The sequence below is a fragment of the Triplophysa dalaica genome, chromosome 10 (assembly GCF_015846415.1).
Source record: "Triplophysa dalaica isolate WHDGS20190420 chromosome 10, ASM1584641v1, whole genome shotgun sequence".
Classification (NCBI taxonomy): Eukaryota; Metazoa; Chordata; class Actinopteri; order Cypriniformes; family Nemacheilidae; genus Triplophysa; species Triplophysa dalaica.
The window spans coordinates 1,405,948-1,431,507 of NC_079551.1; the positions used below are offsets into that span (position 1 = coordinate 1,405,948).

Here is a 25,560-nt window from a genome sequence, read left to right on the forward strand (position 1 = left end):
TGGAGTTGTGTGACTGTATTATAGAATCTTTTGACCTGAGGGAGGGCTTTCAGCAGTGCTAGTATTCATGTGTTGTTTACAGTTTTGGAGAGGATTGGTGCGGTATGCGGTTCTATGTAGTCTACACATAACAAACAAGACCAGATTCTGCCTGACATCATCTGACGCAAGTACTCCTAGCTTATGATTTGCTGACATATTTGCATAAGAATTGAGTGAGTGATTCATCCTGAATCAACTCTAAACAACAAATAACAACACTACACAGAGTACAAAATTAAATAATAAGTAATAAAAATGGAGTTAAATAACAGAACTATATATAATTTAATAATTATATAAATAATAGATTATTTAATTAACACACCAGAAAACCTGTGCAGTAATTTATTTTCCAATATAATTTCCAATTTATGTTCAGACAATAAGAAAATACTTTGTTATGTTACTCATTAGGTAAACTTCACTATGTTGATGACTTTTACGTACCTTTTTGAGTTGAATTTACCCTGTGTGATGTATTTGATTTAATATTATGAGCAGTTGACCACTAGGGGGAATCCTGGAGCTGTATGTGCAAGGTATCACTTTAACCATGAGTTGTTGTTGGAGTTGAGTGAAAAATGTCGCCAGTTACAAGAAAGCCTGAACTTCCACAGCAAACTCACGAGAAAAATGTATGGATGCGTTGACACTTTATTAACGAATTCTGCGGAACAAGGTGTACTAAGAAGACGACTGCTGGACTGAACAGACAATCTTCAAGGAACATTACAGAGGATTGTCATGAACCATGAAAATGAAATCAGCCAAACACAACTCACGGTAAAATTGCTGGCTAATCTTAATCGTGCTATTTCACACATTTGTAATTTTTAATCAAGATGTATTTTAAACTGAGTTCTTGAGCTGTTTTTTGTTGGAATTGAGGTGTATTTTGTTCATTTTAAATCTTCTTGAGTTACTTTTTGCTGGAATTAAGGTATATAATTTGAAACAGCCTTCTTGAGCTGCTATTTTAGATTTATTATCACTTTTCCAGAGAATTTTGCATTATAGTGGAATGGTGTCCTATGACTTTTGTAAGTGATCGGGTGGTGGGGTTACGATAGGGGGGCAAAATTCAAGAAGAGAGAGGAGAGAAAGAACAAACCCCCACTATCTGAAAAACCCTGAAGAACACCAAAACCAAAACCAAACAGTCTATTCTCGTGGTCTCTTTTAAACTGTAAGGATGTCACATCCTACAGACATGACTGATCTAATCAGAATATGGCAACTTTGGAGGGAAAGTTAATTGTCTTGGTCTTCCAACATGGTGTTTTACATGTGAAAGCTGATTGGATGTTCACTAAGAAGACTTCTAAGAGTTTGATAAAACTAATATTAAAAGAGTTACCAAAACACAACAAACATAAACATTAAGGACATCACAAGTGTAGCTCATAGACACCAAACATGATCTACATAACATCTTGCTTAAATGAGTTAGTACAAATCTAATAATTCTAGTAAACATTCATGGATACTATGGATTAATGTTTAAAACAGACATAACAACAAGAAGTCAAGGCCATTGCGAGTCAAGGCCATTGCACGTTGTGTCTGAAATTTACGATGTGCTGAAAATGACTTAAGTTTCAATTTACAAATAGATAAATATACCAATAGACAAACAATTTCATCAGTAAATGAATGAAACAACAGAAATAAAACGAAATTGATAAAAAATTCTTTACATTCTCACGCCTCATTACTGCTCAAGTGAAGACGTCATGGTGTTTAGGAAACTTGAGAGGGCGTCAAACTCTCGTGTCAGAATCAGACTGATCGCTGCTTTGAACCCTGCTCGGTGCAGTTTTGGGTAGGTTCGACTGCATGTCTAACAGTTCACAGACAAGGTACTATACCACCAGAGAACGGTTAGTGAAGAGTAGCTTTAATGGTGACCGTGATAACAGAAACAAAAACAGGGTAATCCAAAAAGCAAGGCAACATCCATGGGAATCCAAAAACATCAAAGGGAACGGAGTAATCTATACAGGGAAAAAACATCCAGGGAACATCGTCTCGGAACTAGGAACACAAAATTACAACCACTACATACACCAATATTATGACAACACCAGACAATGAAGAAATACGTGGGGAGATTTTATATGGAGTCCGGGTAATGGGGATAATGCGATGTAGAATCAAACATGAGGGCCAGCTGACAGAAGCTTTCCACATCAAAAAACCAGTAGAAAGGCAAGGATGCTTACTTTCCCCACTACTATTCCTGGTTTATTGGATCATGAGGCAAGCCACAAACAAGAGTAGGAAATGGGATCCAGTGAACCCTGTTCACACAACTGGATGATCTAGACTTTGCAGATGATATTGCATTACTGTCCCATAATCACCAACAGATGCAAGAGAAATTGAATGAGGCAGAACAGAAGGCAGCCGAGACAGGTCTTCGTATCAGCGCTCAAGGCAAATATAAAGATGTTGACCAGCTTGATGGATAACCATCAACCACTAGAGCACGTCAACTCCTTCATCTATCTGGGAAGTGAAGTAGCGAGTGGTGGTGGATCAGAAGGAGATGTAAAGAGGAGAATAGGCAAGGCAAGAGAAGCATTTGGCATGATGGAGGCCATATGGAGAACAAGTAACATCACATTCATGACTAAAACAGGCTATTCAACTCAAGCATAAAAACCATGCCCCTCTACGAAGCTAGGACGCAGAAAACAACAATAAAACTTTTTGAACAAGCTACAAGTCCTTACCAATGACTGCCTAAGACGCATTTTCAACATCAGATGGCCTAAGAAAAAAAGCTTTGGGGAAGAGAAGCCTTCAGCTTTCCTGTAGCACAGTGCTAAGAGCATAGTGTTAACAACGCAAGGTTGTTGGTACGATCCCAGGGGACTGCAGATACATATGTAAAATGTATAGGATAAGGCAATGTAAGTCGCTTTAGCATAAATGCAATGGAAGTGGAAATAAAGCAATGAAAATGGGGATGGATTGGGCACACATTGTGGAAACCGAAGAATTCCATCACACACCTAGCCCTACACTGGAACCCACAGGGTAAGTGTGGTAGAGGGAGACCAAGAAACTCCTGGAGGTGGAGTGTCATAGACGAAATCTGGAGAAACTGGAACAGGACAATGTGGAGAAATGTTATCAGTGGCCTATGCTCCTCCTTGGAGTAACAAGCCTTAATAAGTAAGTATACAACACTATGCACAAACGGGCGTTTCCGCTGCCTTTTATCTTTTCGAGCTTGAGACTTCTTGACCAATCATGTTCCTTGCATGTTGTTATGGAAACAACAGGTCTCTGTTATTGGTTAGTAGTGAAAAGGAGCTTGACGTAGGGCAGTTGAAAGCTTTTAAACATCAAATGTCACTGGCGTTTAAAAAAGGCTCAGGACATTTTTTGAAAACATGGTTTACTCCATTGCATAATAATGTAAAAAAGACGCTAGCAGCTTCGAAAGAGGAGTCAAGTCTGAACATGGGCTTGGTCAACTTTTTCTTGTCAGTAGGAAGACAAGTGTGAACATGGCCTAAGTCAGTGAGATTGTCTCTGTGTGATCAAAATGTGTGTCATGAAAGACTGTATGAATGAATGAATGAGGTGCACCACTTGCGCTTTAAAAGGGGGAATGGATATCTAAATAAACTCTGGGTTTACCAAAGAAAAGCTGCTCTCAACCAGGCTAGGTTCACAGAGTAAGTTACTATAGTTACTGACTCTGAGTATAAGTGACCTCTCCTTTAGACTTTAGACTGGCTCCTAACATGCTTGAGTTAACAGGCTTTCTCAGGTTTGACAAACATCAAATTCTGAAACTGAAAACACAGAGTTCTGTCTCATTTCAGGGTTAATATACTAAAGTTATATTAAAGTTTTCACTAAATCTGCTTTCTGAATCACGCCCAGGTAAGTCATGTGATGTTCACAGTTGTTTTCTTTTTGTATGTTAAGATTCGAACGTGTATTTAAAACGTGTATTTAAAACAGCTCTTTAATTTATTCAGTCTATGTCTGCTGTTGTGGTTTTAGTGAAGCTGTGATCCGATGAGACGGCTCTGCTCTGGTGGGCGTGGCTGGTAATTATGACATCAGATCCAGAAGTGAATCACCATCAACCTCTGATGAATCAGATACTCAAAAACAAGAATGATCTTTTTTAAATAATATTATTGAATCAAAAATGATTTGAACAGAACAAACATGCGTGTGGTTTTTATCATGTAGAATAAATGTAACAGGGGTCCTTAGATCAGTGAGTCAGAGTGAAACTGTTGTGGTCTCATCACACGTGTGGTCTCATCTGTTCAGTAGACAAACAGTTTGTTCCTATAAGTGCACCTCTGTATAGATATGTGTTTGTGGTGGGTTTGCATGTATAGTTTTCTGGTGAAAAGTTTCCACTCATCATCTTTCCAAACGCACTTATATACATTTATATACTCAAAACTCATCAACATAAGTTTCAAACAGACATAAAATGAGGCCTACTTTACATTTCTTTGACAAACTAGATGACAGGCTTTTCACATTAATTTTATAGCTATTTTATAATCCCACTTTATAAAATCCTTGACGATAACTCATAAACTATAATAAAGAAAGTTTTTTCCCTCAGTTTGATGCAGAGATCAGTCGCGTGTGCGCGTTCACGCGAGTGTCTGTAATGCGCGTAGGGAGGAAATCGGTTTCTGTCACATTACAAATGACATTCATTTTTCTTCACACACACACAACTCTGAAGAATATGTTTCGTGTACCTGCGCTTGTGCAGTTGTGTTTCTGGATTTTTGACGGTAAGTGATATTTTGACATTTTTTTATATTTGTGCACCTTGTGAAAATGACTATGGTTTACAGAATGATGATGAAAAACATGGTTGCCAGGTAAACCTAGAAACCACACAATAAGAATGACTTTCTTAGTATAAATACGATTGGCAGTCAGGAGGTTACTACGTGTTTTTTTATACACACATTTTGTCAATATACTTCAATGGTTGAACCGAATTGGTGTCGATCATTTTATCTAAGTGCTTACCAAAACATTGGCCGATAAGGCAACCATATAGGCAGATTTTCATATATAATTTTAATGTATAGGTCTGCATATTCCATTGAAGTAGTTATGGAAGAGTTCAGTTTGACTGCAAAACGATTTGTAGACCGATTACTGTATATAGCTAATGTCACACATTTAGATGTCATATTCAAAAAATATTTAGTGATAATATATACAAGATACATTTGTTAATGTGACTTGACTTCAAGAACACATAAAAATATTGTTGTTGACATTGTTTTATACATTCAAAAACATCAAAATCAATAAGTTATAAAGGAAAATAACCCAGGTTTTAAGGGCTCTACAAACGCTCCGTTTGATTGGGCGGTGCCGCCCTTGGAAGGTAACGCCCACTGCTATGATTGGATAGAAGTTTGCGTAGTAAATTTTGTTGGAGGCTTCTGTGAATATGGTCAGAGATGTAACGTTAAGTTACACATTTTCCCAAAAGTAGTATGATCTGTGGAGCTCGTGTGATTTATAAATTACCTCCACACATCTGTATTTCATGTGGCGCATTCGCACGGGATAACTGAAGTCTGTGAATTTACTCAAATTTACTGACTTATTTCCTGGATGTGATGGCAAGGCTTTGCGTATACTGTAGTTTGTAACGTTAGTTGTATGGTTAATAATGATATACGACTGTACCTGTCCACATATGAGATCTGTGATCACGAACCGGACGGAAGATCACGGCAATCACGGGTCAAGTGTTACAAGAGTTTCAATGATAAATAAGCAACCGGGAGACTCCCGGTATTATGGATATGACAAGCACCAATAATACCAAAACGCTTCAAAACAGCCTCCATTATTCACAAACGGTGGATGAAACCTTGAAAAATGACAGAGATCCCGATTCGCAGGGGTTTAAGATCACAACAACCTCTGAAGTTAATACAAATGACTAGGGGTCCCCAGTAATACTAATCCCGTGTGGATATGGCTATCAGGGCATATCATGCCATCTCTAACAAAGCAATAGTGACGTAGAATTTTTTTACTCACATAAGATTACATGCGCCATTCCTATCGGATCCAATATTGATGGCACAGCACTGCTTTTTAATTTTAGTCTCTCTACAAATCCAGGGTCGACCTGTGCCTTGTTCACAAAGGAATCCGCCGTGAAATAAATTGAACAAACGCTCAATGTTTTACCCACATGCAGGGGCGTCGCAACCGTGGGGGATATCTGTGTTTTAACACCCAAAATTTTCACGCTGAGAGAGTTCAACACCCAAACTTTCTCTGCTGTTCTGCACAAACACCTTCCTCTCCCCTCCCACTCAAACATGACACCTGCTTTGAGTGTGAACGGCTGATGATTGGCTGTTCTGCCTTAAGTCCTGCCTCTCTTGTGTGTTAGATTTATCAGACAGCTCGTGCAGAGGAGGCGGGATCTTATCGTTATGGTTATTTACGCCTCCCTTTTCCTGATACTTTGAATGAGTGTTTATGCTTTCGAGGTTTTTAAATAAGCTTGTTATGTGTTTAGGGAGATGTTCTGTTTATGTTTTGTTGATAATGTCGAGTGTTTCTGTATCACATTTCATTTTTTACATTAATGCTAATTGGGATATTGTTCAGCAGCTAGCTAATAAACTTTTATAAAAAAATGTTTTTTTATATCTCTCCTTTTCAAGGCTCAGGTAAGCAAACTTTAGCAGTCTCAGTCACAGTCCAGTCAGACCCATGTCACTATCAAGCTTACCACTGTCTTTCCCCCTGGGATTATTAAAGTATTTCTGATTCTTTAGCAAGTCTACTGTTGTGTATTTTAACAACAGAGTTTTGACTTATTTTCTATGTGTTCCATTTAAATGCGAAGCTTTTTATATCTTGTATGTTATACCTTTTGTACCCTTCTGTAACTGCATTCATCGTTCATTGCATTCATCGGTTTACAAACAAACCACATCCATCCACCGCACTTTTGAAAGGCTTGCCACACCCTTGCTCACTTGAGCTGGAAAATCAGAAGGAAGGTTATGCAGCAAGTGTGTTGTTCCACAACCAGGCAGTGACTGCACAATATTTTACAATCTTTGACGGCATGTTTAGTGCTCTCGTACGCGAACAAGTGAGCGGGTCTGGAGAAGTGGTCGTTGATATTCTTCTGTGGAAGAGGTGTTCAAACTATCAATAGATATGTGCATTCCAGAACCTGGCATTCGCTGGGCCTGGTGTCAATAACAGTTGTTTTCTCAGTAACCAGGGCGTTTTCAGTTCTGACACTTATTGGATGGAAACTACTGGATGACAAGCAGTCTGGCTTCAAAACAAACCAATCCACTGAGACTGCACTGCTATCGGTCACAGAAGCACTGGGGCTAGCCAAGGCGGTATCTAAATCCTCGGTCCTGATTCTGCTAGACTTATCTGCAGCGTGTGACACTGTCAATCACCAGATACTGCTAGCAACCCTGTCATTGTTAGGAATCTCAGGCTCCCCTCTCCGCTGGTTCAAATCCTAACTCTCCAACAGATCCTTCAAGGTGTCATGGAAGGGCTCGCTGTCCACTGCTCACCACTTGATCACTGGGGTCCCTCAGTGATCGGTACTTGGACCGCTGCCTTTTTCTATCTACATGACATCCTTGGGACCAATCATACAGGCACATGTCTTCTCATATCACTGTTATGTCGATGACACCCAGATCTACATCTCGTTTCACCCAGACGATGCCACTGTAGGAGCTCACATTACAGCCTGCCTTGAGGACATCTCAGCTTGGATGAAAGACCATCACCTCCAGCTGAACCCTGCCAAGACTGAACTACTTGTGTTTCCGGCACACCCTACAGTCCAACACGATTTCAACATCCATCTTGGCAATACTACAATCACTCCTTCCAAAACAGCCAGGAACCTCGGAGTCAAATTTGATGAACAGCTGTCCTTCAATGATCACATTGCAAAGACAACAAGGTCATGCCGATACTGTAGCATTCCCAGCTGAACAAATACACGTTACTCTCTTGCACTGATGTTTATGTCCTTTATTTTCTTGTTAAACACCGTGAGCATCATAAACACCGTAAGAGCTGAATTGAAAATAGAAACAAACAATAAAAATACAGAATTACAATGCAAGTGTTTACAATGATATATTGGGCCTGCGTGACAAGCTAGCGACTAGCTAACATTAGCCAATCGTTTCAGAGTAAAACCGATAACATTTAAAGTCTCTCAACATTATTCTCTCAAGAGAACAACGTTCTCTTATATGCTCCCAATCTCCTACGTGATTCGCCCTGCCTACTCCACTACAGCCTTATTCAACATTAGAATGGTTAGACCTTATCTCACGGAGCATGCGGCACAACTCCTTGTCCTGGCCCTGGTAGTCTCAAGGTTGGACTACTGCAATGCTCTCCTTGCTGGTCTTCCTGCAAAGGCTATCAAACCGCTCCAGCTGGTCCAGAATGCAACAGCACGCCTCATCCTATATCTCTTCTGTGAATATCTGACAGACAAATAAATAAAAGAATAAAAAAAATCTCACTAACCCTTTCCCTCAACAGGTAGTGGTCTAGCTTTTATTGAAACCAGTAACTTTGTATTGAGCACCTAATGTATTATGGCTCATGTATGACATATCGTTTTTGCTTCCTAACTCTTTGTAAGTCGCTTTGGATAAAAGCATCTGCTAAATGACTAAATGTTAATGTAATGTTCGCTTGAATACGATTCCCTTTTACATAACAAAATCTCGGGATAATTCTCATAAACCTGTACTGGTAAAGTGTTGATTGTGTTTGTGTTGTTCAGGTGTGTTTGGTGATGAAGTGAAGTCAGTATCAGTGATGGAGGGACATTCTGTTACTCTACACACTGATACTCAACTACACACACATGATGTGATCGAGTGGAGGCTTGGAGTTCAGAGTTTAGTTATAGCTAAACTGAACAGAGAAGCAAAAACAAAACCATTTATCATTGAGAGATTGAAGAATCATGTAGAGATAGATGATCAGACTGGATCTCTCATCATCACAAACATCACAACTCGACACACTGGACGCTATAAACTAGAGATCTTTGGCAATACTGTTCAATATAAACAGTTCAATGTTACTGTCTATGGTGAGATGAGAAATATGATAATCACTCTTTCAAATATCATTATTATCATTCAAATAAACCGTATGTCAACATATTGATTTTGTTTAAAATTAATAATTGATTCTCAAATGTTTTTCAGCTGGTCTGTCTGTTCCTGTCATCTCCAGAGTCTCTTCTCAATGTTCTTCATCATCTTCATCATCATGTTGTTGTGTGTTGTGTTCAGTGATGAATGTGTCACATGATGTGAGTGTCTCCTGGTACAAAGGAAAGAGTTTATTGTCCAGCATCAGTGTGTTTGATCTCAACATCAGACTCTCTCTACCTCTGGAGGTGGAATATCAGGATACAAACACATACAGATGTGTGGTCAACAATCCCATCACAAACCTCACACAACATCTACACATCACTCAACTCTGTCACACATCTTCAGGTGGGTCATGTGATGTTTACACTTTTCAAAGTTTTTGCTCTCAATTGGAAAATATTCTTGTTTGTCTCTTAGATTTACAATCTTTTCTTTTAATCCTGTCCTTCAGTTTGTGTTGGCTGTTGTGGTTTCACTGAAGCTGTGATCCGATTGGTCATCTCTGCTCTGGTGGGCGTGGCTACTGTTGCTGTTCTGATTTATGACTTCAGATCCAGACGAGAATCATCATCAACCTCTGATGAATCCAAATAAATAAATATCTAGAATTTCCAGAACGTGAATGAACAGTCTTCCTCTTTGTCAAGAATATTTGTAGATTCATTATAAACTGTCTTTATGAAATATCTAAAAACTTCTCCCCGTTGTTTTTCCCCTACTATAATTTTTTGCTGTCCTTTATTTGGCACAAAGACAGTCAACCCTTCATTTACGATTTTCAATGAAACTTGTATAATGCACAATAGATGTACTAATAAATCTGCTATGAAACAATTTATGTTGTAAAAGCAAATAAAAATTACTTGTTAATGTACATGTTGGTGTGTGTGTGTGTACAAAAAAGTGTTTATGACATATGTACTGCCTTATCTTCTACAGGATTACATTGACAAGTTACAAACTATGAAGATCTGGACAAGATCTGGACTACACCGCCATCTTTTGACCATTTCAGAACACATTTCCCCATTACTTAAAACAAAATACATTGGTTGGTGTCATAACAAATTAATTACAATAATTTAAACCAATTCAATTAGTTTAAATATAATATATTGTAATGTGTAATATGTAATATGTATTGTTGAATAATAATGAACTTCTCCTTTAACACACAAGAGTCAATGTCTTTAGTCCTAAGTAACATAGTGACGTAACCAATGAGGAGGACGTCTCACTCGTGATGAAGATCTTTCAGGAACAGATGAAGTAACAACTTGAGTAGGTAAGTTCACTTTGTGTCAACACAGTAGATGAGGCAAAATATTGAAGAGGTAAGGTCACAAGTTCATCTCAATAACAATAACATTGTCCACACAAGATGGAGAACACATCATAACACATCATAATGAAACAAGAACGACCAGACGTGTTTAGAGGAGCACATAGTCCTTTGTCACAGTAACCAGCAAGATCCTCATCGGTAGTAGATTAAGGAAGGACATTACAAGGTGCCTTGCTCAAGGGTACTTCAGTCATTTCCTGGTGGCACTGAGAATTGAACCAGCAAGCTTCTAGCTGCAAGTCCAACTCTCTAACCACTAGACCACACCTTACCCCTGAAAACACAAGAGTCTCTCCCACCACCGCACTATCCTCATTCCAGCTCGATCCGTGCTTTTAGAGGAGAGGAGTAGGATCAAAGCCTGATGGTCTGTACGAAGAAGAAATTTTCTACCCCAAAGGTAAAATTGGGAATAGATGTATTGTACCATGACAACAATCCAAGAAGGGAACAAAGCTGGTGTGCATCACTAGGAAGAGGAGCATGAAGCATTGCCCTGAGATGACCTTCATCTTGAAAAAAACCTGTGTAGATACAGTATGACCAGGAAAGCTTATATTAAAGTGACACTTGGAGTCATTCAATTGTTAACCTGCATCATGTGTACATTGAATGAACACTTTCAGCATGTAGTCATGTTCACTTTTTGTGCATCCCCAGACAATGATATCATCCAGATAATTAGCTACATTTGGCAATCCTTGCAGTACAGCAGACAACATTTTCTGAAATGCAGAAGGAGCTGAAGCCAGGCCATAAGGTACTCGACAGAATCTGAATAACCCTTTGTGGGTGATAAATGCAGTCAAATAACGACTTCATTCATGTAACAGGATCTGGAAATAACCATTCTCCAAGTCAATTGTAGAAAAAACAGTTGCTCCATGCAGCATAGACATCAACTCATCAATATGGGGCAAAGGATAACTATCGGCAAGGTTGACATACATGCGTATACCAGCAGATCTCTTCTGAACAACTACAATTAGCGAAATCCACGGAGATGCATCCACTCTTTCAATGACTACAAAGTCAAGGCGGCGTTGAATTTCATCACTGACAGAATTTCTAACAGACCATGGAAGCCGTCTGAGTTTCTGACGTACAAGGTTTAACATCTGGAGAATTTTTACCTTATGCACAAAGCCTTTGGCACATCCTAGCTTAGCAACAGGCACAGAAGCAGAACGACGCAATACAGGAACTGGTGACGGAGCTGATTCTGATATGAAAGACCCTTCAAACTTTAAATGCAGTCCATTAACTAAGGGCTGAAGTCTGATTTGAAATTATTTTAGCTTGTTCACCACCAGCCTCCATTTGTGTAGCAATAGTAAAAGCCTTGTGAAGAGTCAAATCAGTCTCAACTAATAGACTGTTTACATGCTCCATTAATTGATAACGCAACATTTCATCAATATTAGATGCAAACTCACGTGTGGCTGCTAGTTCCCGAAGAGAAGCAACATACTGCTGGATTGTTTATCCCAATGCTTGACTCAGTCTTCTCAATGCATGCCGCTGAGCAACAACATTACGTGGAGGAATAAAGTGCAATTTCAAAGTCTCTATAGCCTCCTCCATTGTCATTCCTTTATTTGGTAACGTATATAAGAGTCTCTGACCCTCTGAACCCAAGCAATGAAGAAGCAGAGCTCCTTTTCTTTCAGCTGGCCAGTCATCTCCTCATGCGTTTACAACAAGCAACTAATTCTCAAACATCTTGAGCCAAACGGGTATAGATGGCTCACCAGGGCATGGTAAGAATGGTGTGGGAAAAGAAGCAACAGCAGACATTCTTCCTATCTACTTTAAAATCCTTGTCACCAATTTGTTATGTTTCAATCCTGATAATCCAAAACATGAAGACCTATGAAAGAAAGTTCCTATGCTTAGCTTTTTATTTCAGCCATCAGCAAGCCAGCATAGCCAGAAATTACATAATCACCAACAGGTGCCACACACATTGTATTCTCACTCTGTCCCTTTTATAGGCCACAAGATCTGGACTACAGCAACATCTCTTGACCATTTCAGAACACAACAAATACCAAACATGTGAAGAGAAGTATAATGTGTAAAGAAAAAAATATTATTGATCAATGTGATTAAACATTTCACAAGATTCTAGAACATGTACATTTATTATGTGAACTCATAGATGCTGTATAGTCCTATGCAGTTGAACGTGTACGAATGTGTCACTGTCCTCTTACTTAAAAAATTGTTGCATGTCGAAAACCTGTGAGTGCTTTGAAGGGATTTTTTTAAAAAGGGACTGAATTTTAATATTAATAAACACACTGGCAGAAAATAAATAGTTTCTGTCAGAATGATTATGATAAAAGGGCCTAATACTGCACTGACAGAAAGTAAATTTGTGTCTCCTGCAGTTTCCTCATATGAACACTAGAGGTCTCTCTCACACAGTTGTGTAATGTACTGACACACACTGTCACTGAAGGATATATCATTTGATGTTTAGGTAAACAATACGATATAGACAATATAGTCTACATAAAATGTACTTTAAAACATTCCGTAAACTCAAGTAGACAAGTAATCTGCACCATATTTATTTGTGGTTCTGTTGTGTTGTCTTTATTTCCTCTGGCTTTTTTGTATATTTACATTACATTCAGGCATTTATGGTTTAATATGGATGACTTGTGTCCTGATACTATTTTGACAGTATGCTTCTGCTAAACAGTGTGGACCACGTTGCATGAACATAGTTTGTGGCTCAGGGTGTCCCGGTCATAATGGCCAGAGAAAAGACCTATTGAGCTTGTGAATGAGGAAGTGACATTTGAACAGAAATGTAATCTGACCTCTATATCAGTTGTGTCCGCTGTCATATATGTTTGTCGATGGGTGGGGGGGTTAATGTATTCAAGTAAGTCATTTGTATCATTCGCATTTTTAGCCACACCTACGGTTTACAAACATCATTTACTTTCTCTTTGGTTGTCTTTAAAAACTCCTCCGCCTCTCATTTGCAGTATTTTCACTTTTTAACCTTCTTGTCTTCGTGTCTGTCCTCAAGTTAGCAATATGAAATTGTGCTTAATTTTTATCTCATATCTGATTTATGTGGTTGTGAATGGTAAGTGTATATTTCATTGCTTTATGACTGTCTATTTGAGTTGTTGAATCACAGCTCTTCATATGGGCCTTCAATTCATTTTAATCGGATTCTTGTAGATCTTTTATTTTTTTCGAATTTCAATTATGTATAAATATTAACGTTTATGTTTCTGTCATGGGGCATGCTATGTAATATCTTTGGTTTACAGCTCATTTTTATCTGAAAGACGTCATAATTTATAACTACATAACTACAGTTTTTATAACCGTTCGTACTCTCTGTCCAGTTGAACAGTATCATCTCATACATTAAAGCAGGTTTATCTTTCTTAAGATAAATTACAGACAGTTCTCAAGAATATTCATAAATGCAATCCTCCAATATTTTCATCCTCATTTTTTTCTAAGAATAAACAGGCAGTCTCTGTCAATGATTATACTATAAGAGTCATTTGTTCTAAACCTCTGATATTGTTTGTGTGGATCACACATGTTGTGAGATTGAGAGTCTGCTAATGAAAACATGTGATCAAATATAGATTTATTATAAAAGTATCAAACAGTAGAACATTAATTATGTTACTATGTGTAGTGCCAAGATATATGTAATGTAGAGTATTCGTCTGAGGGAGCAATGCGGGTTGTGAGTTGTGAAAAGCAAAGTTCAGAGCTGCTCCTCCTCCATCTGCGGTCAGAACACTGACGTCAGTGCCTTTTTCTGATGACTGACGAGGAATGCAACTGTAGATTATCAAATAATGAAGGATAAATATTGGTAAAGTAAGACAGTTACTGATCTATATGATATCAGTATAAATAATACATAATTGGCAAGGAAACCCTAATTATTAAATGTAAAAAACTCTTACCTTTTAAGATTTAAGACATCTGCAGGGGTATATCAACTCATTATATTTACAACATTAAAGCCGTTCTCATTGAACTATTTTCAGTTTGTGTTGTCAGTTCACCACGCGACGTCCTCTAAAAACTCGAGGTGATTTCGGGTATATGTTCTTTCACACGGCCTTATTGTAACCAAGTGCATGTTACTAACAAACTTTGTTCATATTTATGTATCGAAAAAGTCGATTACAGTGACAGGTTGTTGGAAACGAGAGACCTTGCGCTCGCGGGGCAGCACTGGCGACATTTTCCAACTGAATAAAAGCTAAGGTTTATCCAAGAAGATGTGTCGCTATGTGCTTCTCCTGAACAAAAGAGCCCATAAAAGTGATTAAATCAAAAGACAGACTCCTCATTCAGAAATACCCCTAGCTAACAATTTTTTGTTACAAGAACGCTCCTTAGAGTTTTCTTATGTTTTTGAAAGAGTTGTACAAACATTCAGATACTCGATCTTGACTACTCCTGGTATTGGACTTGACAAAGGTGGACTTGACTGCAGCCCTGGTTGTCTCACACACACAGTTGTTTAGCAGTTGTTCATATAATTTCAGCTGGTTAACACAAATGTTTTTGAATAGATTAAACCATAGTATTGGAATAATAAATGTTACCTTATCTGATTAAATTAAATAGTGATGTCAACATAACAAGAACGATATACTGGAACATACTGATGATGCCAGAAGGTATCAGTGACACCAGAAGATAAATCTGATGCTGGTGTTGTGCTGAATTTTGACTCCCCTCATTTAAACTGCTGCCTGATCACCTAAACCTACAGATCCGTAGTGAGTTCTGTCTGAGACATTATTTGGCAGTTGTTTTTCTGCACATCTGCGATGGACTGGGAGTCATTTAATCCACTCACTATTCAGTTTCAAGATTCAAATGTAAACACAAAGATCCATATCAAGGGCATTTGCACTCCCTGACCTGGGATCAAACCCATGACCTTGACGTTACTATCGTCTGCTCTGACCACTGACCCATCCTCTCATACCTTATCGCTTACATATGGTGTATTAATATAGAACCCATCTGTGTTGTTCAGGTGTGTTTAGTGTTGATGCAGTTGAAGTGAAGTCAGTGTCAGTGAAGAGTGGAGATTCTGTTACTCTAGACACTGATACGGTTAGAGAGAAATATGATCTGATCGTGTGGAGTTATGGACCTGAAAACACACTTGTTGCAAGAATAAACGGGGAAGCCAATAGGATCATGTTATCTCAGGATGAGAGATTCAGAGACAGAGTGATGATGAACGATCAGACTGGAGATCTCACCATCACACACATCACATCTCAACACTCTGGACTTTATACACTGAAGATCAGAAGCAACATTAAATTCTCAGACAGTATCTTTAATCTTATTGTCAGTGGTGAGTATCTGAGATTTAATCAGTTTTCATCTGTTATTTTTATTAAGGACAAATGATAGAAACACAATCGTATAGTCAGCAAACTATACGTATAAACATGACTTCTTTTTCTATCTCATTTTCCAGATCATCAGACTTTTCTTGCCAAGAATCCCATAATAAAACACAGTCAAGATTCAGGTGAGTCTCGTGTGATTATTATTGTTTTTAAGCTGATAATTCTGGTTTAATGCAGTCTGTTGTAGTTTATAGCCGTTATTACTTCACATGTAAGAGATCATGTATAGACAACTAGCTGTTATCTCAGAATAAACAATGTGATCAGGGTCTGTACATTATCCCACTTATTACACACCTAATTACCTCCTAAGTTATTGAACATGAAATGTTGATTTGAAATATCAGCTCATTTTTGACAAATTCAGACATTCCGCAAAGAAAACATGTTTACTTTCTGTTTTAAGTCAGAATATGAAGTTCGATATTAACACTCATAATCTCATATGTTATTAAAACATCATATTTATATTGTAATACTAAACTGTACATGTCAGAATGACTCGCAGTATTCAGGTGTGTGCAGTATTACAGCATGTAAAGATTAAATGTCCTTGTCTGATGAAAGTTTATGAGAAACCTGTGTGTCACCTCATTCATATTTATATGTTTACAATACTTTGTACAACACATTGCAGGTAATTGACTGAAAAACACAGACATGTCATGTTTCAAAATTAATGTGTTTATTCTCTTTATCCTTGTAGAGTTTCCTGTCCGGCGGGTCAGTGAAATTGGAGGTGTCATTACGTACTGTGTGATCTGCATCATCCTCTTCATCATCGTGTGCAGAAGAGCTAAAGGCAGGTTTGGAATTCAGTGGGGACTATGCTTGTCCCGGATCACTCATAGGCCTCAAGGGACCCCTCATATGGTCTAATATATCTCATGGTATCACATTGCAATAATACCATTATTATAGAGCTGTACTCAGTAATCACTGTAAAGTTAATTTATAAATCCTATATATATGTGTACATAGTATGTAGATATGTATATGTGTCTGCATTTGATTTCTTTGTTTTTTCCTCTTTTTGTGTTGCACAGCTGCTTTAATAACACCCAATTTGTGAAAAGTGCAAATAAATATACATTTCACCCGACTTTTTTCCTGCTTCACTGCAGACTATAAAATAAAATATGACGATAACAACGATATCTGTTCACACAGAGTACAGTTGCCTGGAACGTTGAGACAATAAATATCTAAAACCTCTCAACTTTCCTGTGATTCTCACTAACCCCAGTGATGCATGATTAAAGACGTCACATTGCTATCCATCTTTGTGCACCAGATCCACAGGGGTTCGAAACCCCCTTTGGCCGAATGTGTTCTCATTTCTCCATCACTCATTGGGTTGGAAAGGCATTTGTTTTAGCACAAGGACATGTTCAAAAGGTGTTAAACGCTTTGTGTTTTAATGCAAGAGAGGAGAGATCGCCCTGCGTTTTTATTAATGTAAACAGCAGATTTTACATTATAATACAGGATTATGTTTTACTGGGAAATCTATAACAACATATACAATTTACAACTTATTTTAAAGTTCTATTTAAGAAGTTTCTAAGCTTTGATCACTTTCCCCCTGAGCAGAGGGAAGAATGCTGTCATCTTTGTCCATATAGGTCATCATTGGGCAAAATAATCGAAATGATCTTATTTGCATAAACTCACAATACCAGAAAAGGTTGGTAGCCCAAATATAAAAGGATGTCCGTTCTGTCGTCTCCATGACCTACCCGATCTCATTTATTAAATGGCACGCTTTTCTGTTTATATTTGGCCTCGCCTACTATTTAGGGTATTCAAAGCTTAGGCTCGGCACACATAGGTAATATTTCTATAGAACACTTGAAATGTCTACTGTAAGTCAGCTGGAAAAGTGCAAAGAAATAAGGTTGTTTGTAAAGCTGGGACACAAAACAATCAAACACCATTTGATGCTATATCATGAGGAATGATATCCTTTCCTCGCATCAGGGGTTGAGGTCCATGAACTGAACCCATCTTCTTATCACACCTCTCTCATCCCCTTCATCTCTTCAGGCCTTGATCATTGGAAAAGTGCTTACACATTCCATATTGTGTTTATAATGTTTTGTCATGTTATGAAGATTTGAACATCATGTTTGGTATTGTTTAAATGTCTTGGTGGGATGGGTGAAAGGGTCTAGTTCCTTCAAACCTAACAAAGAGTGTATTAGAGCTTTTTAACTTTAGAACATTACCTGCACTCCTCTAAGAGGATTGGCTTTATCGAGAATCCTGTTCAAAGATAAATTGGCATCCCATTTGATGATCTCATCAGCCACGAGTTAAACTAAATTTCACAATGACCATTGTATTCACAATGAACATTTAGTACATCATTCTTGGGTATAAAAGGTGCATTGGAAAAAGACTCAGGGATCTTCTGTAACCAGAACTTCCCACATTGCAGCTGTGTGTCTTGATTTTGAAGCATCTGTAACCAGAACTTCCCACACTGCAACTGTGTGTCTCGATTTTACCAGGTATGATAAACTTTGTGGTTTTATTTTATTACTTTACTACGTTGATATTTGTTGCTAAGTAAATTAGGAATTTCTTTGTATACACATTTTATGATTTTAATTAATGTTGTGCCTGCCTGGTGTAATAAATTGTAATTGTTAATATTATCTGAATTCTTCAAAGTTTGTTATTACCAGTAGATTGAAAGGAACCTGTTCTGTTACCGCAAAATCGATGTGTCAGGATAGGTAGGGCTAGTTTATACTAGATTTTTAAAGGAGCATTGCTAAAGCTCACAAGATTTCCACCTATCATCTGGCCTAGCAAGTTGCATGATCGTGACTAAAATAACTATTGTTATGTTTCTGAGCAAGCATATCGCGGCCAAACTTAATGATATTAGTTTACCCAGCAACCTCTGACTAGAGATCGGAACTGACCGTTTTGTGTCCGTGAGATCCATGAGCCCGGCCGGCGTGAGACTCTGAGCGACTGCAGGTCCCAATCGAAAGAATAACTCTAATATTAAATATTAAAATATGAAGATTTATAAATAAATTAACGCTTATCAACAGATACATTTGAAATGACATACAAGTTATTTTATATTATATTGAAATTGGAGTCAGATCGATCTTAACCACAGAGACATACAAATTGAAATTAAATTGTAACTTAAATAACTTCATGTAGAAATCACTGAGGAGAAGTAGAACACGTGATCCCTTCAACCACGACATTGGATTCCGTCGTTGGGCCAATGGGTGGTCTTTTACACTACTTTCAAATAAAACAATTCAGATCCAAAATTTTATGTAAATATTTAAGATGGCTATGAGTAAAAAAGTTCAGCATTCACCTGAACTTAATATGATTATAATGATGACAATAATGTCAGAATTACAACTCCACTGGAAGAATTTCAATAAAAACCCCAAGCAGTAAAAAAGAAAGCCTGACATAACATATAGTTTGGATTAGGGATGCACAATATAATATTGTTCATATCGGTGTTGGCCCATAAATTGATATTTTTACTGTTATCGGTATCGGTCCGATAATAAAATCAGGCCGATATATTAGAGCCGATAAATTTTGATTCACTTTCTCTGATTCAACCACTTCGGGTGCATGATGCTCACAGTTAAAATCCAGTACAGTTCTTTTTTTGTGTCATGATCATTCACTTACTACTATTAGAAAATCATCGTTGATGTACATACAGAATGCAGAAATTTATAAATGTGTAACTTGGAAACAACAGCATACTTTTTAATGCAGATTGCTGTCTGAATGCTTTATGTCTTGAGATACATAGAATTGTGGAAGAATATCATAAATTAGTTTATTAAATCGTGATCCCACAAACGTTTAAAAGTTAAAGGTTATTTGACTACTTTAAAGTATGCTACATGTTTTTTATAGAAAAAAGTACTAAATGTTACTTTGTTTCAGGCTCACAAAAATTTAAATTAAGACATTAAGATATTAAGTTATCAGTTATCGGCTTCCAATGTTCATTGATGCAAAATTAACATATAGGTGCATCCTTAGGTTGGATCTAGTATGGATGCTTGTAATCACATCAGAATTATTATAGTTACAATTGAAGATTTCAGATGCAAAACCCTCAGAGAGCCATCTCAAATTTTTTCTAAAATCAAAAAAACCATCAGGCTCCTATGTTAATATTCATTTTTTTCACTTAAATGTTAATCAAAGAAACCTATTAAGTGCAATTCAATAAAAAAAATTACATGCCTTATAAAAATGCACAATAAAATATTTCTGGGCAAATTCTAGTCTTTTTCATGCAGCCTTGCAAGAACACAGCAGGATTGCCACAATTTTAATATCCCCGAACCAGAACAGTTATAAACAGACACATTTTCAGACAAGCCTTTCACAATAGTGATATGCACATTTGATATATTAAAAGGATATGACATAAAAGATAATTCACACCTGTTTTAACAGAATGTGTACTAGAGGAGCTGTGAGAAGGCAACTTCCACAATCTACGATCTTGTTTTTTTTCTTAAAAAGCTGTGAACTGAATGGTTGGCCTGACTTAGTTGCATGGACATCCGAAAAGTCACAAGTATCCTTATTGAAGGTCAGGGAAGTGATATTAATGTAAAACTTTGTCCAAACGTTTGTGATTTTTAATCTGCATTGGTTCTCAAAGGGTTGAATCAGAAAATTGACTATAACTAGATTTTTCAGTATCAACGGTAGCTCAACCACTTTTAAAACAGTGCAGTTTTTTTTTGAAGATACCGTAAAGAAGACATGCATGATTGGGTAAATATTCAAAGTTTGACATACTTATTAAGTATTAAATATTAATATTATGTAATAAAAACAATAAATGAAGAATTCAATTATAAAGATATTGTATAACATTGTTTAAAATATATATATTTAAACCATTACATTTATGCATTTTTCAAATGCTTTTATCCAAAGCGACTTACATTACAATGTCTTGTACATTAATACAGAAGAATGTGCAATCACCTAGGATCAAAACTACGACCTTGCATTTTTGACCCAATGCTCTTACCACTGAGCTACCGGAAAGCTTATAGTTCATTAGGCAGATGTGCTGGTGTCTCACATCACATAAAATACTGTAGTATCTTTTAGTATGCACTCCAAACTGTGATTCGTATTGTACAAGAGTAAACTTCTGCCCATGAGGCTATTTGTATACGTTTCCACATCTACTCAAATTGAGGTTTCACACCCTTCTAAATGGATGTATGAATGTTGTGTTTTTGAATCAATGCAGTATAACGTTATATTAGTTTTACATCCTCCTAAAAGAATTAATGTGAAGTCTTGATTTTGCAAAAATATAGTCTTGATTGTTAATAAACTTAAATCCAAAATTGTGCTCATGAAGATCTCAAAAGGATCTCCAACTAAATGAATCACAATGTTGACTTGATTTAAGCTGGTAGAAACTCTTCTTTCATGTGCTAGTTTCGGTCACATGATGAACCTTTGTGTCAGCACACTGAGGAGTTCCCAGAAACTTATGGGTTATATTTTAAGCCAAAGGTTAACATTTCAGTATTAAAGGGGTTCTCCAACGAATGATTCTTAATAATTTTTGTGTTCAAGCTTTTTTGATTTCTACTGCTCTATATGTAACTTTTATTTTCTTTGTTTTTTGCATGTGATATCTCAGTAAGTGGGAGCGTTTAGGTTTCCATTCCCTTGTCATGTGATTTCTCTGTAAATGGGAGCGGTTCAGTTTCTATTTTGTTGTACTCTGTACCCTGCCATTGTGTCCATGTTTTAAATATACTTTACATCATGTACATGTAAGATTCACTGACCTGTAAACCTTTGTGATTTGCACAATGAATGCAGTTTTTTAATCGGGTCAGTATTTCAGTTTATTTTTTAAATGCTATTAAATCATAAATAAAGGGAATCAACTTATATTTCAATATAACAGTTTAGTATATTGTCACAGACTTTATTTTTGAGACTTGAGGAAGTTTTTTGGCCCTTCATAAGACAACGGTACTAATAAAGCATATAGACAAGAAAATGAGCTCATGAACACAATCCTTCTTCCCAAATGAAACTGAAATAAAGAAAACATGATGTTGGATAATGCATAAAGACACTGATAATAAAAGTTTCTCTTGTTTTAAAACAATCTCTGTACATCGTGAAGGTCAGTCAAGTGCTTGTGTGTGAAATAGATTGCAAATGTTTGTTTGTTTTTTAAGCAGATGTGAACGTGAGAGGAAATGTGAACCCTGATTTGTCTTAACAACCACTGAGATCACTCACATAATAGAGGAACTGTTTTCATATGTGTTTGGTCACAGCAAGCAAACACAATACTTCACCATTGATTAACCAGGAAATGTTGGTGTGAAGGAGAATTCTACAAAATTCTCCTTCACGCCAACATTTCCTGACAGTCATCATCACCACTTGTCTGTTAATGGTTTTACTGCTCATAGGCTACTGGTTGTTAAAGCTCCAGTATGTAATACTTTTGTAATAAAATTTCAGAAAATAACTTGCACAGTGTGATATATTTCCTCCAGTTGTGTACTTACAATATTTCAAAAGTCTCTAAAGATTTTTTATTTCAGAGAAATTCCGATTTTAAATAACTGGCCGTCCCGGAAAAGAAATGTCGCCTCTCAGTGACGCAATGTCCGCTCTATACTTTGTTCCGGTGTAGACCAGAATATCACATGGTCAAATGCGGAAGTGGTTGTTATGGATCACGATTACTCTTTGGCGAGTATTGAAGTGCCAGTAAAACGGAAGCGTCCATATTTGGATACACGCAGACTGTGTGACAAACGGAGGAATAAAACCAGGATAAATATCGGCCAGGCGTTTTCGAGATGGAGAGAGCTGCGCGACAATCTTGGACTTGACAGAGACTCTGCTCTCGCGAGTGTATTGATAGACAGGTAAGCAAATCAATTATTTATTTTAGAACGATTGGTTTGAGCACGTTAAACAACACGGCATTAACCATAAACACGTAACACTGCACAACATTAACCCAAGAAATCATTTAACAAATAGCTGTAAGTTGTAACGGGATAATATAGCATAACATTTCACGTTCCTTGCAGTTCATTAATTATGATGACATAAAATAATACGATCAGATATACAGGTAATACAAAAACAAATAAATTACCTCATCCGTGATCATGATTCGTTTATCCAATTTAGATACATCGCTATGGCGAAAACGCATTTAAAACGACATCTCCCATCGTCACCTGCTTCATTGCGTCATCAAGCTTCGCCTTTGTTATTGTTGGAAATGCGCCCTCTTGTGGTCAAATACCAAGGTTACATACTGCAGCTTTAAGTATAGATATAAGCCACACCTACACAAAGGTAGTTCAGTTTCTCTTTGCTAGTATAAAGACGTCCTGAATATGTTCTTGTGGCATATGGTTTGAGCATCAGTAACACAAGAAGTCATGAGTTTGAATGCCTTCTTTTTTATTCTTACTTACACTTTTTTTTAGTCAGCACCATGGAGTTCTTCTTCATTTTACTCTCTTATCGGTACTTTCTTGTGAACGGTAAGTGTATATTTTATGGCTTCATTACTTTCTGTCCTAGTTTATGGACATCGATCCATTTTAATCGTATTTCAAAGGCTTTTTGATACTGGCCACAGATAAACATGTGTAACGTGTTGTAGAAATGACACAGATCGTGAATGGGTGCAGTCTGAGTCATTATTTAGCAGCTTTAGCATCTTTCTGCACCACACTGAGGTCTGGATGTAGTTCACTCGCTATACAGTTTCAAGATTCAAGACACAGAGTCAATCTGTCACTTCCGAGTCAATCTGTCACTTCCAGTATGTTTTATACTATGGTCATGGTTTATATCAGGGATTGCACAAACTCAGAAACAAATGTATAGTTAATGCAATTTAAGGCTGTTGAAGAAACGGGCTTAGCGCACCTGTCAGTAAGAGAAGGGGGAGTCTGCAGAAGGAGATAAAAGACAGACTTGGCCACGATCATGGGAAATATATTATCCTCACCTTTCATGGGTTTCTTTGCGTCTTTGACTGATTGTAAGTCCACGTTTTATTCTTAGACAAACCCTTCATAGTTATAGTATTATGTTTTATATTTAATTTGATGTTTTGCCGCTTTTATGATGTTAGTGTATCCCGCAGTGCTAAGGCAAGCGCATTCTGTTCGGTTTGCAATCATGATACCTAATTTGTATTGTAACCCAATGACAAGTTTATACATGTGACTATTCTGATTTACTAAGTAAATATTGTACGCTCGGTGCGAGGTTAATCACGTGCACACAGACACTTTCAGTTTCGTTCTTTGATTTCGTGCCCTGTCTGAATGTGTCCGTGCCCATATCTGTTTGTATGCTGTGAATAGATTATATGTATTTATACTTTATTTGAAAGCATAATGAGGCTTTGTAATTTAATTTACTTATTATTATTTATGTTTATTGTAGAACCACACATCTTTAAACCCATATCAAAACTTAATAAACCCCTTTGAACCTGACCAGTGATGATCTCTTGTGTTCTGACCAACAACCCAAAAGGAAGGCTAGATACATAAAACCTCCTTAGAACAATAATCCTTACTCAAGTATTATTCAATAAAGGCTGCCAAGTGTGTTAATGTAATGTAAATGTACATGCTGTGGCAGGAGTTCAAGTTTTTGTAACAGAGTTTGTGCAATCCCTGGGATCGAACCCATGACCTTAGTGTTGCTAGCACCTGCTCTAAACACAGAGCTACAGGACAACCCTCTTATATCTTATTGCTTAGGCTACATGAGGTAATATAGAAACTGTTTGTGTTGTTCAGGTGTGTTTGGTGGTGAAGTGAAGTCAGTGTCAGTGATGGAGGGAGAATCTGTTACTCTACACACTGATGATGAACTACAGACACATGATGTGATCCTGTGGAATTATAGGCCAAAAAACACACTTGTGGCAATAAACAGAAGGGAGGCAAAAATACCAAGTTATCTGATGATGTGAGATTCAGAGACAGACTGAAGGTGAATAATCAGACTGGAGATCTCACCATCAGTGATGTCAAAAGCACAGAGTCTGGACTTTATACACTTATGATCAGCAGAAATAATGAAATCTCAAACAGGAAGTTCAATCTCACTGTCAATGGTGAGTATCTGAGATTGAATCAACTTTCTTCTGTTAAGTTTTAAAAGAACAATTGATAGAAACACAATAGTCTCATAGAGTCAACAAACTGTATTTATAAAGGTCAAAGACATTAAGATACCACCTTCAAAAGAAATAAACAAATTTAATTTAATGTCCATAAGCACATTAAATGGTAGTAAAATGTTTACTTTGTGGTTTCAACAAAGTTTTTGGAGAGTGGAAATGGAATGTGGAATGTATGATATTTATTATTTGCTCAGAAAAAAAGAAACGCATTGCAAAACTTTTTCTTTTCTGTACTCCTTTGCACACCTTTGTCGTCTTTGACCCACAATCATT

At 37.2% G+C, this 25,560-nt stretch overlaps 1 protein-coding gene across 1 annotated transcript; it reads left to right on the top strand.

The window, feature by feature from the left end:
* The first annotated feature begins 13,579 nt into the window (after positions 1-13,579).
* LOC130429670 (uncharacterized) lies at positions 13,580-17,083 on the top strand. The gene is made up of 4 exons (XM_056758366.1): positions 13,580-13,711; positions 15,653-15,982; positions 16,109-16,162; positions 16,747-17,083. Exons 1-4 carry the CDS (start codon positions 13,660-13,662, stop codon positions 16,917-16,919), a joined length of 609 nt encoding a protein of 202 aa, XP_056614344.1. The 5' UTR covers positions 13,580-13,659; the 3' UTR covers positions 16,920-17,083.
* Positions 17,084-25,560: the final 8,477 nt, after the last annotated feature.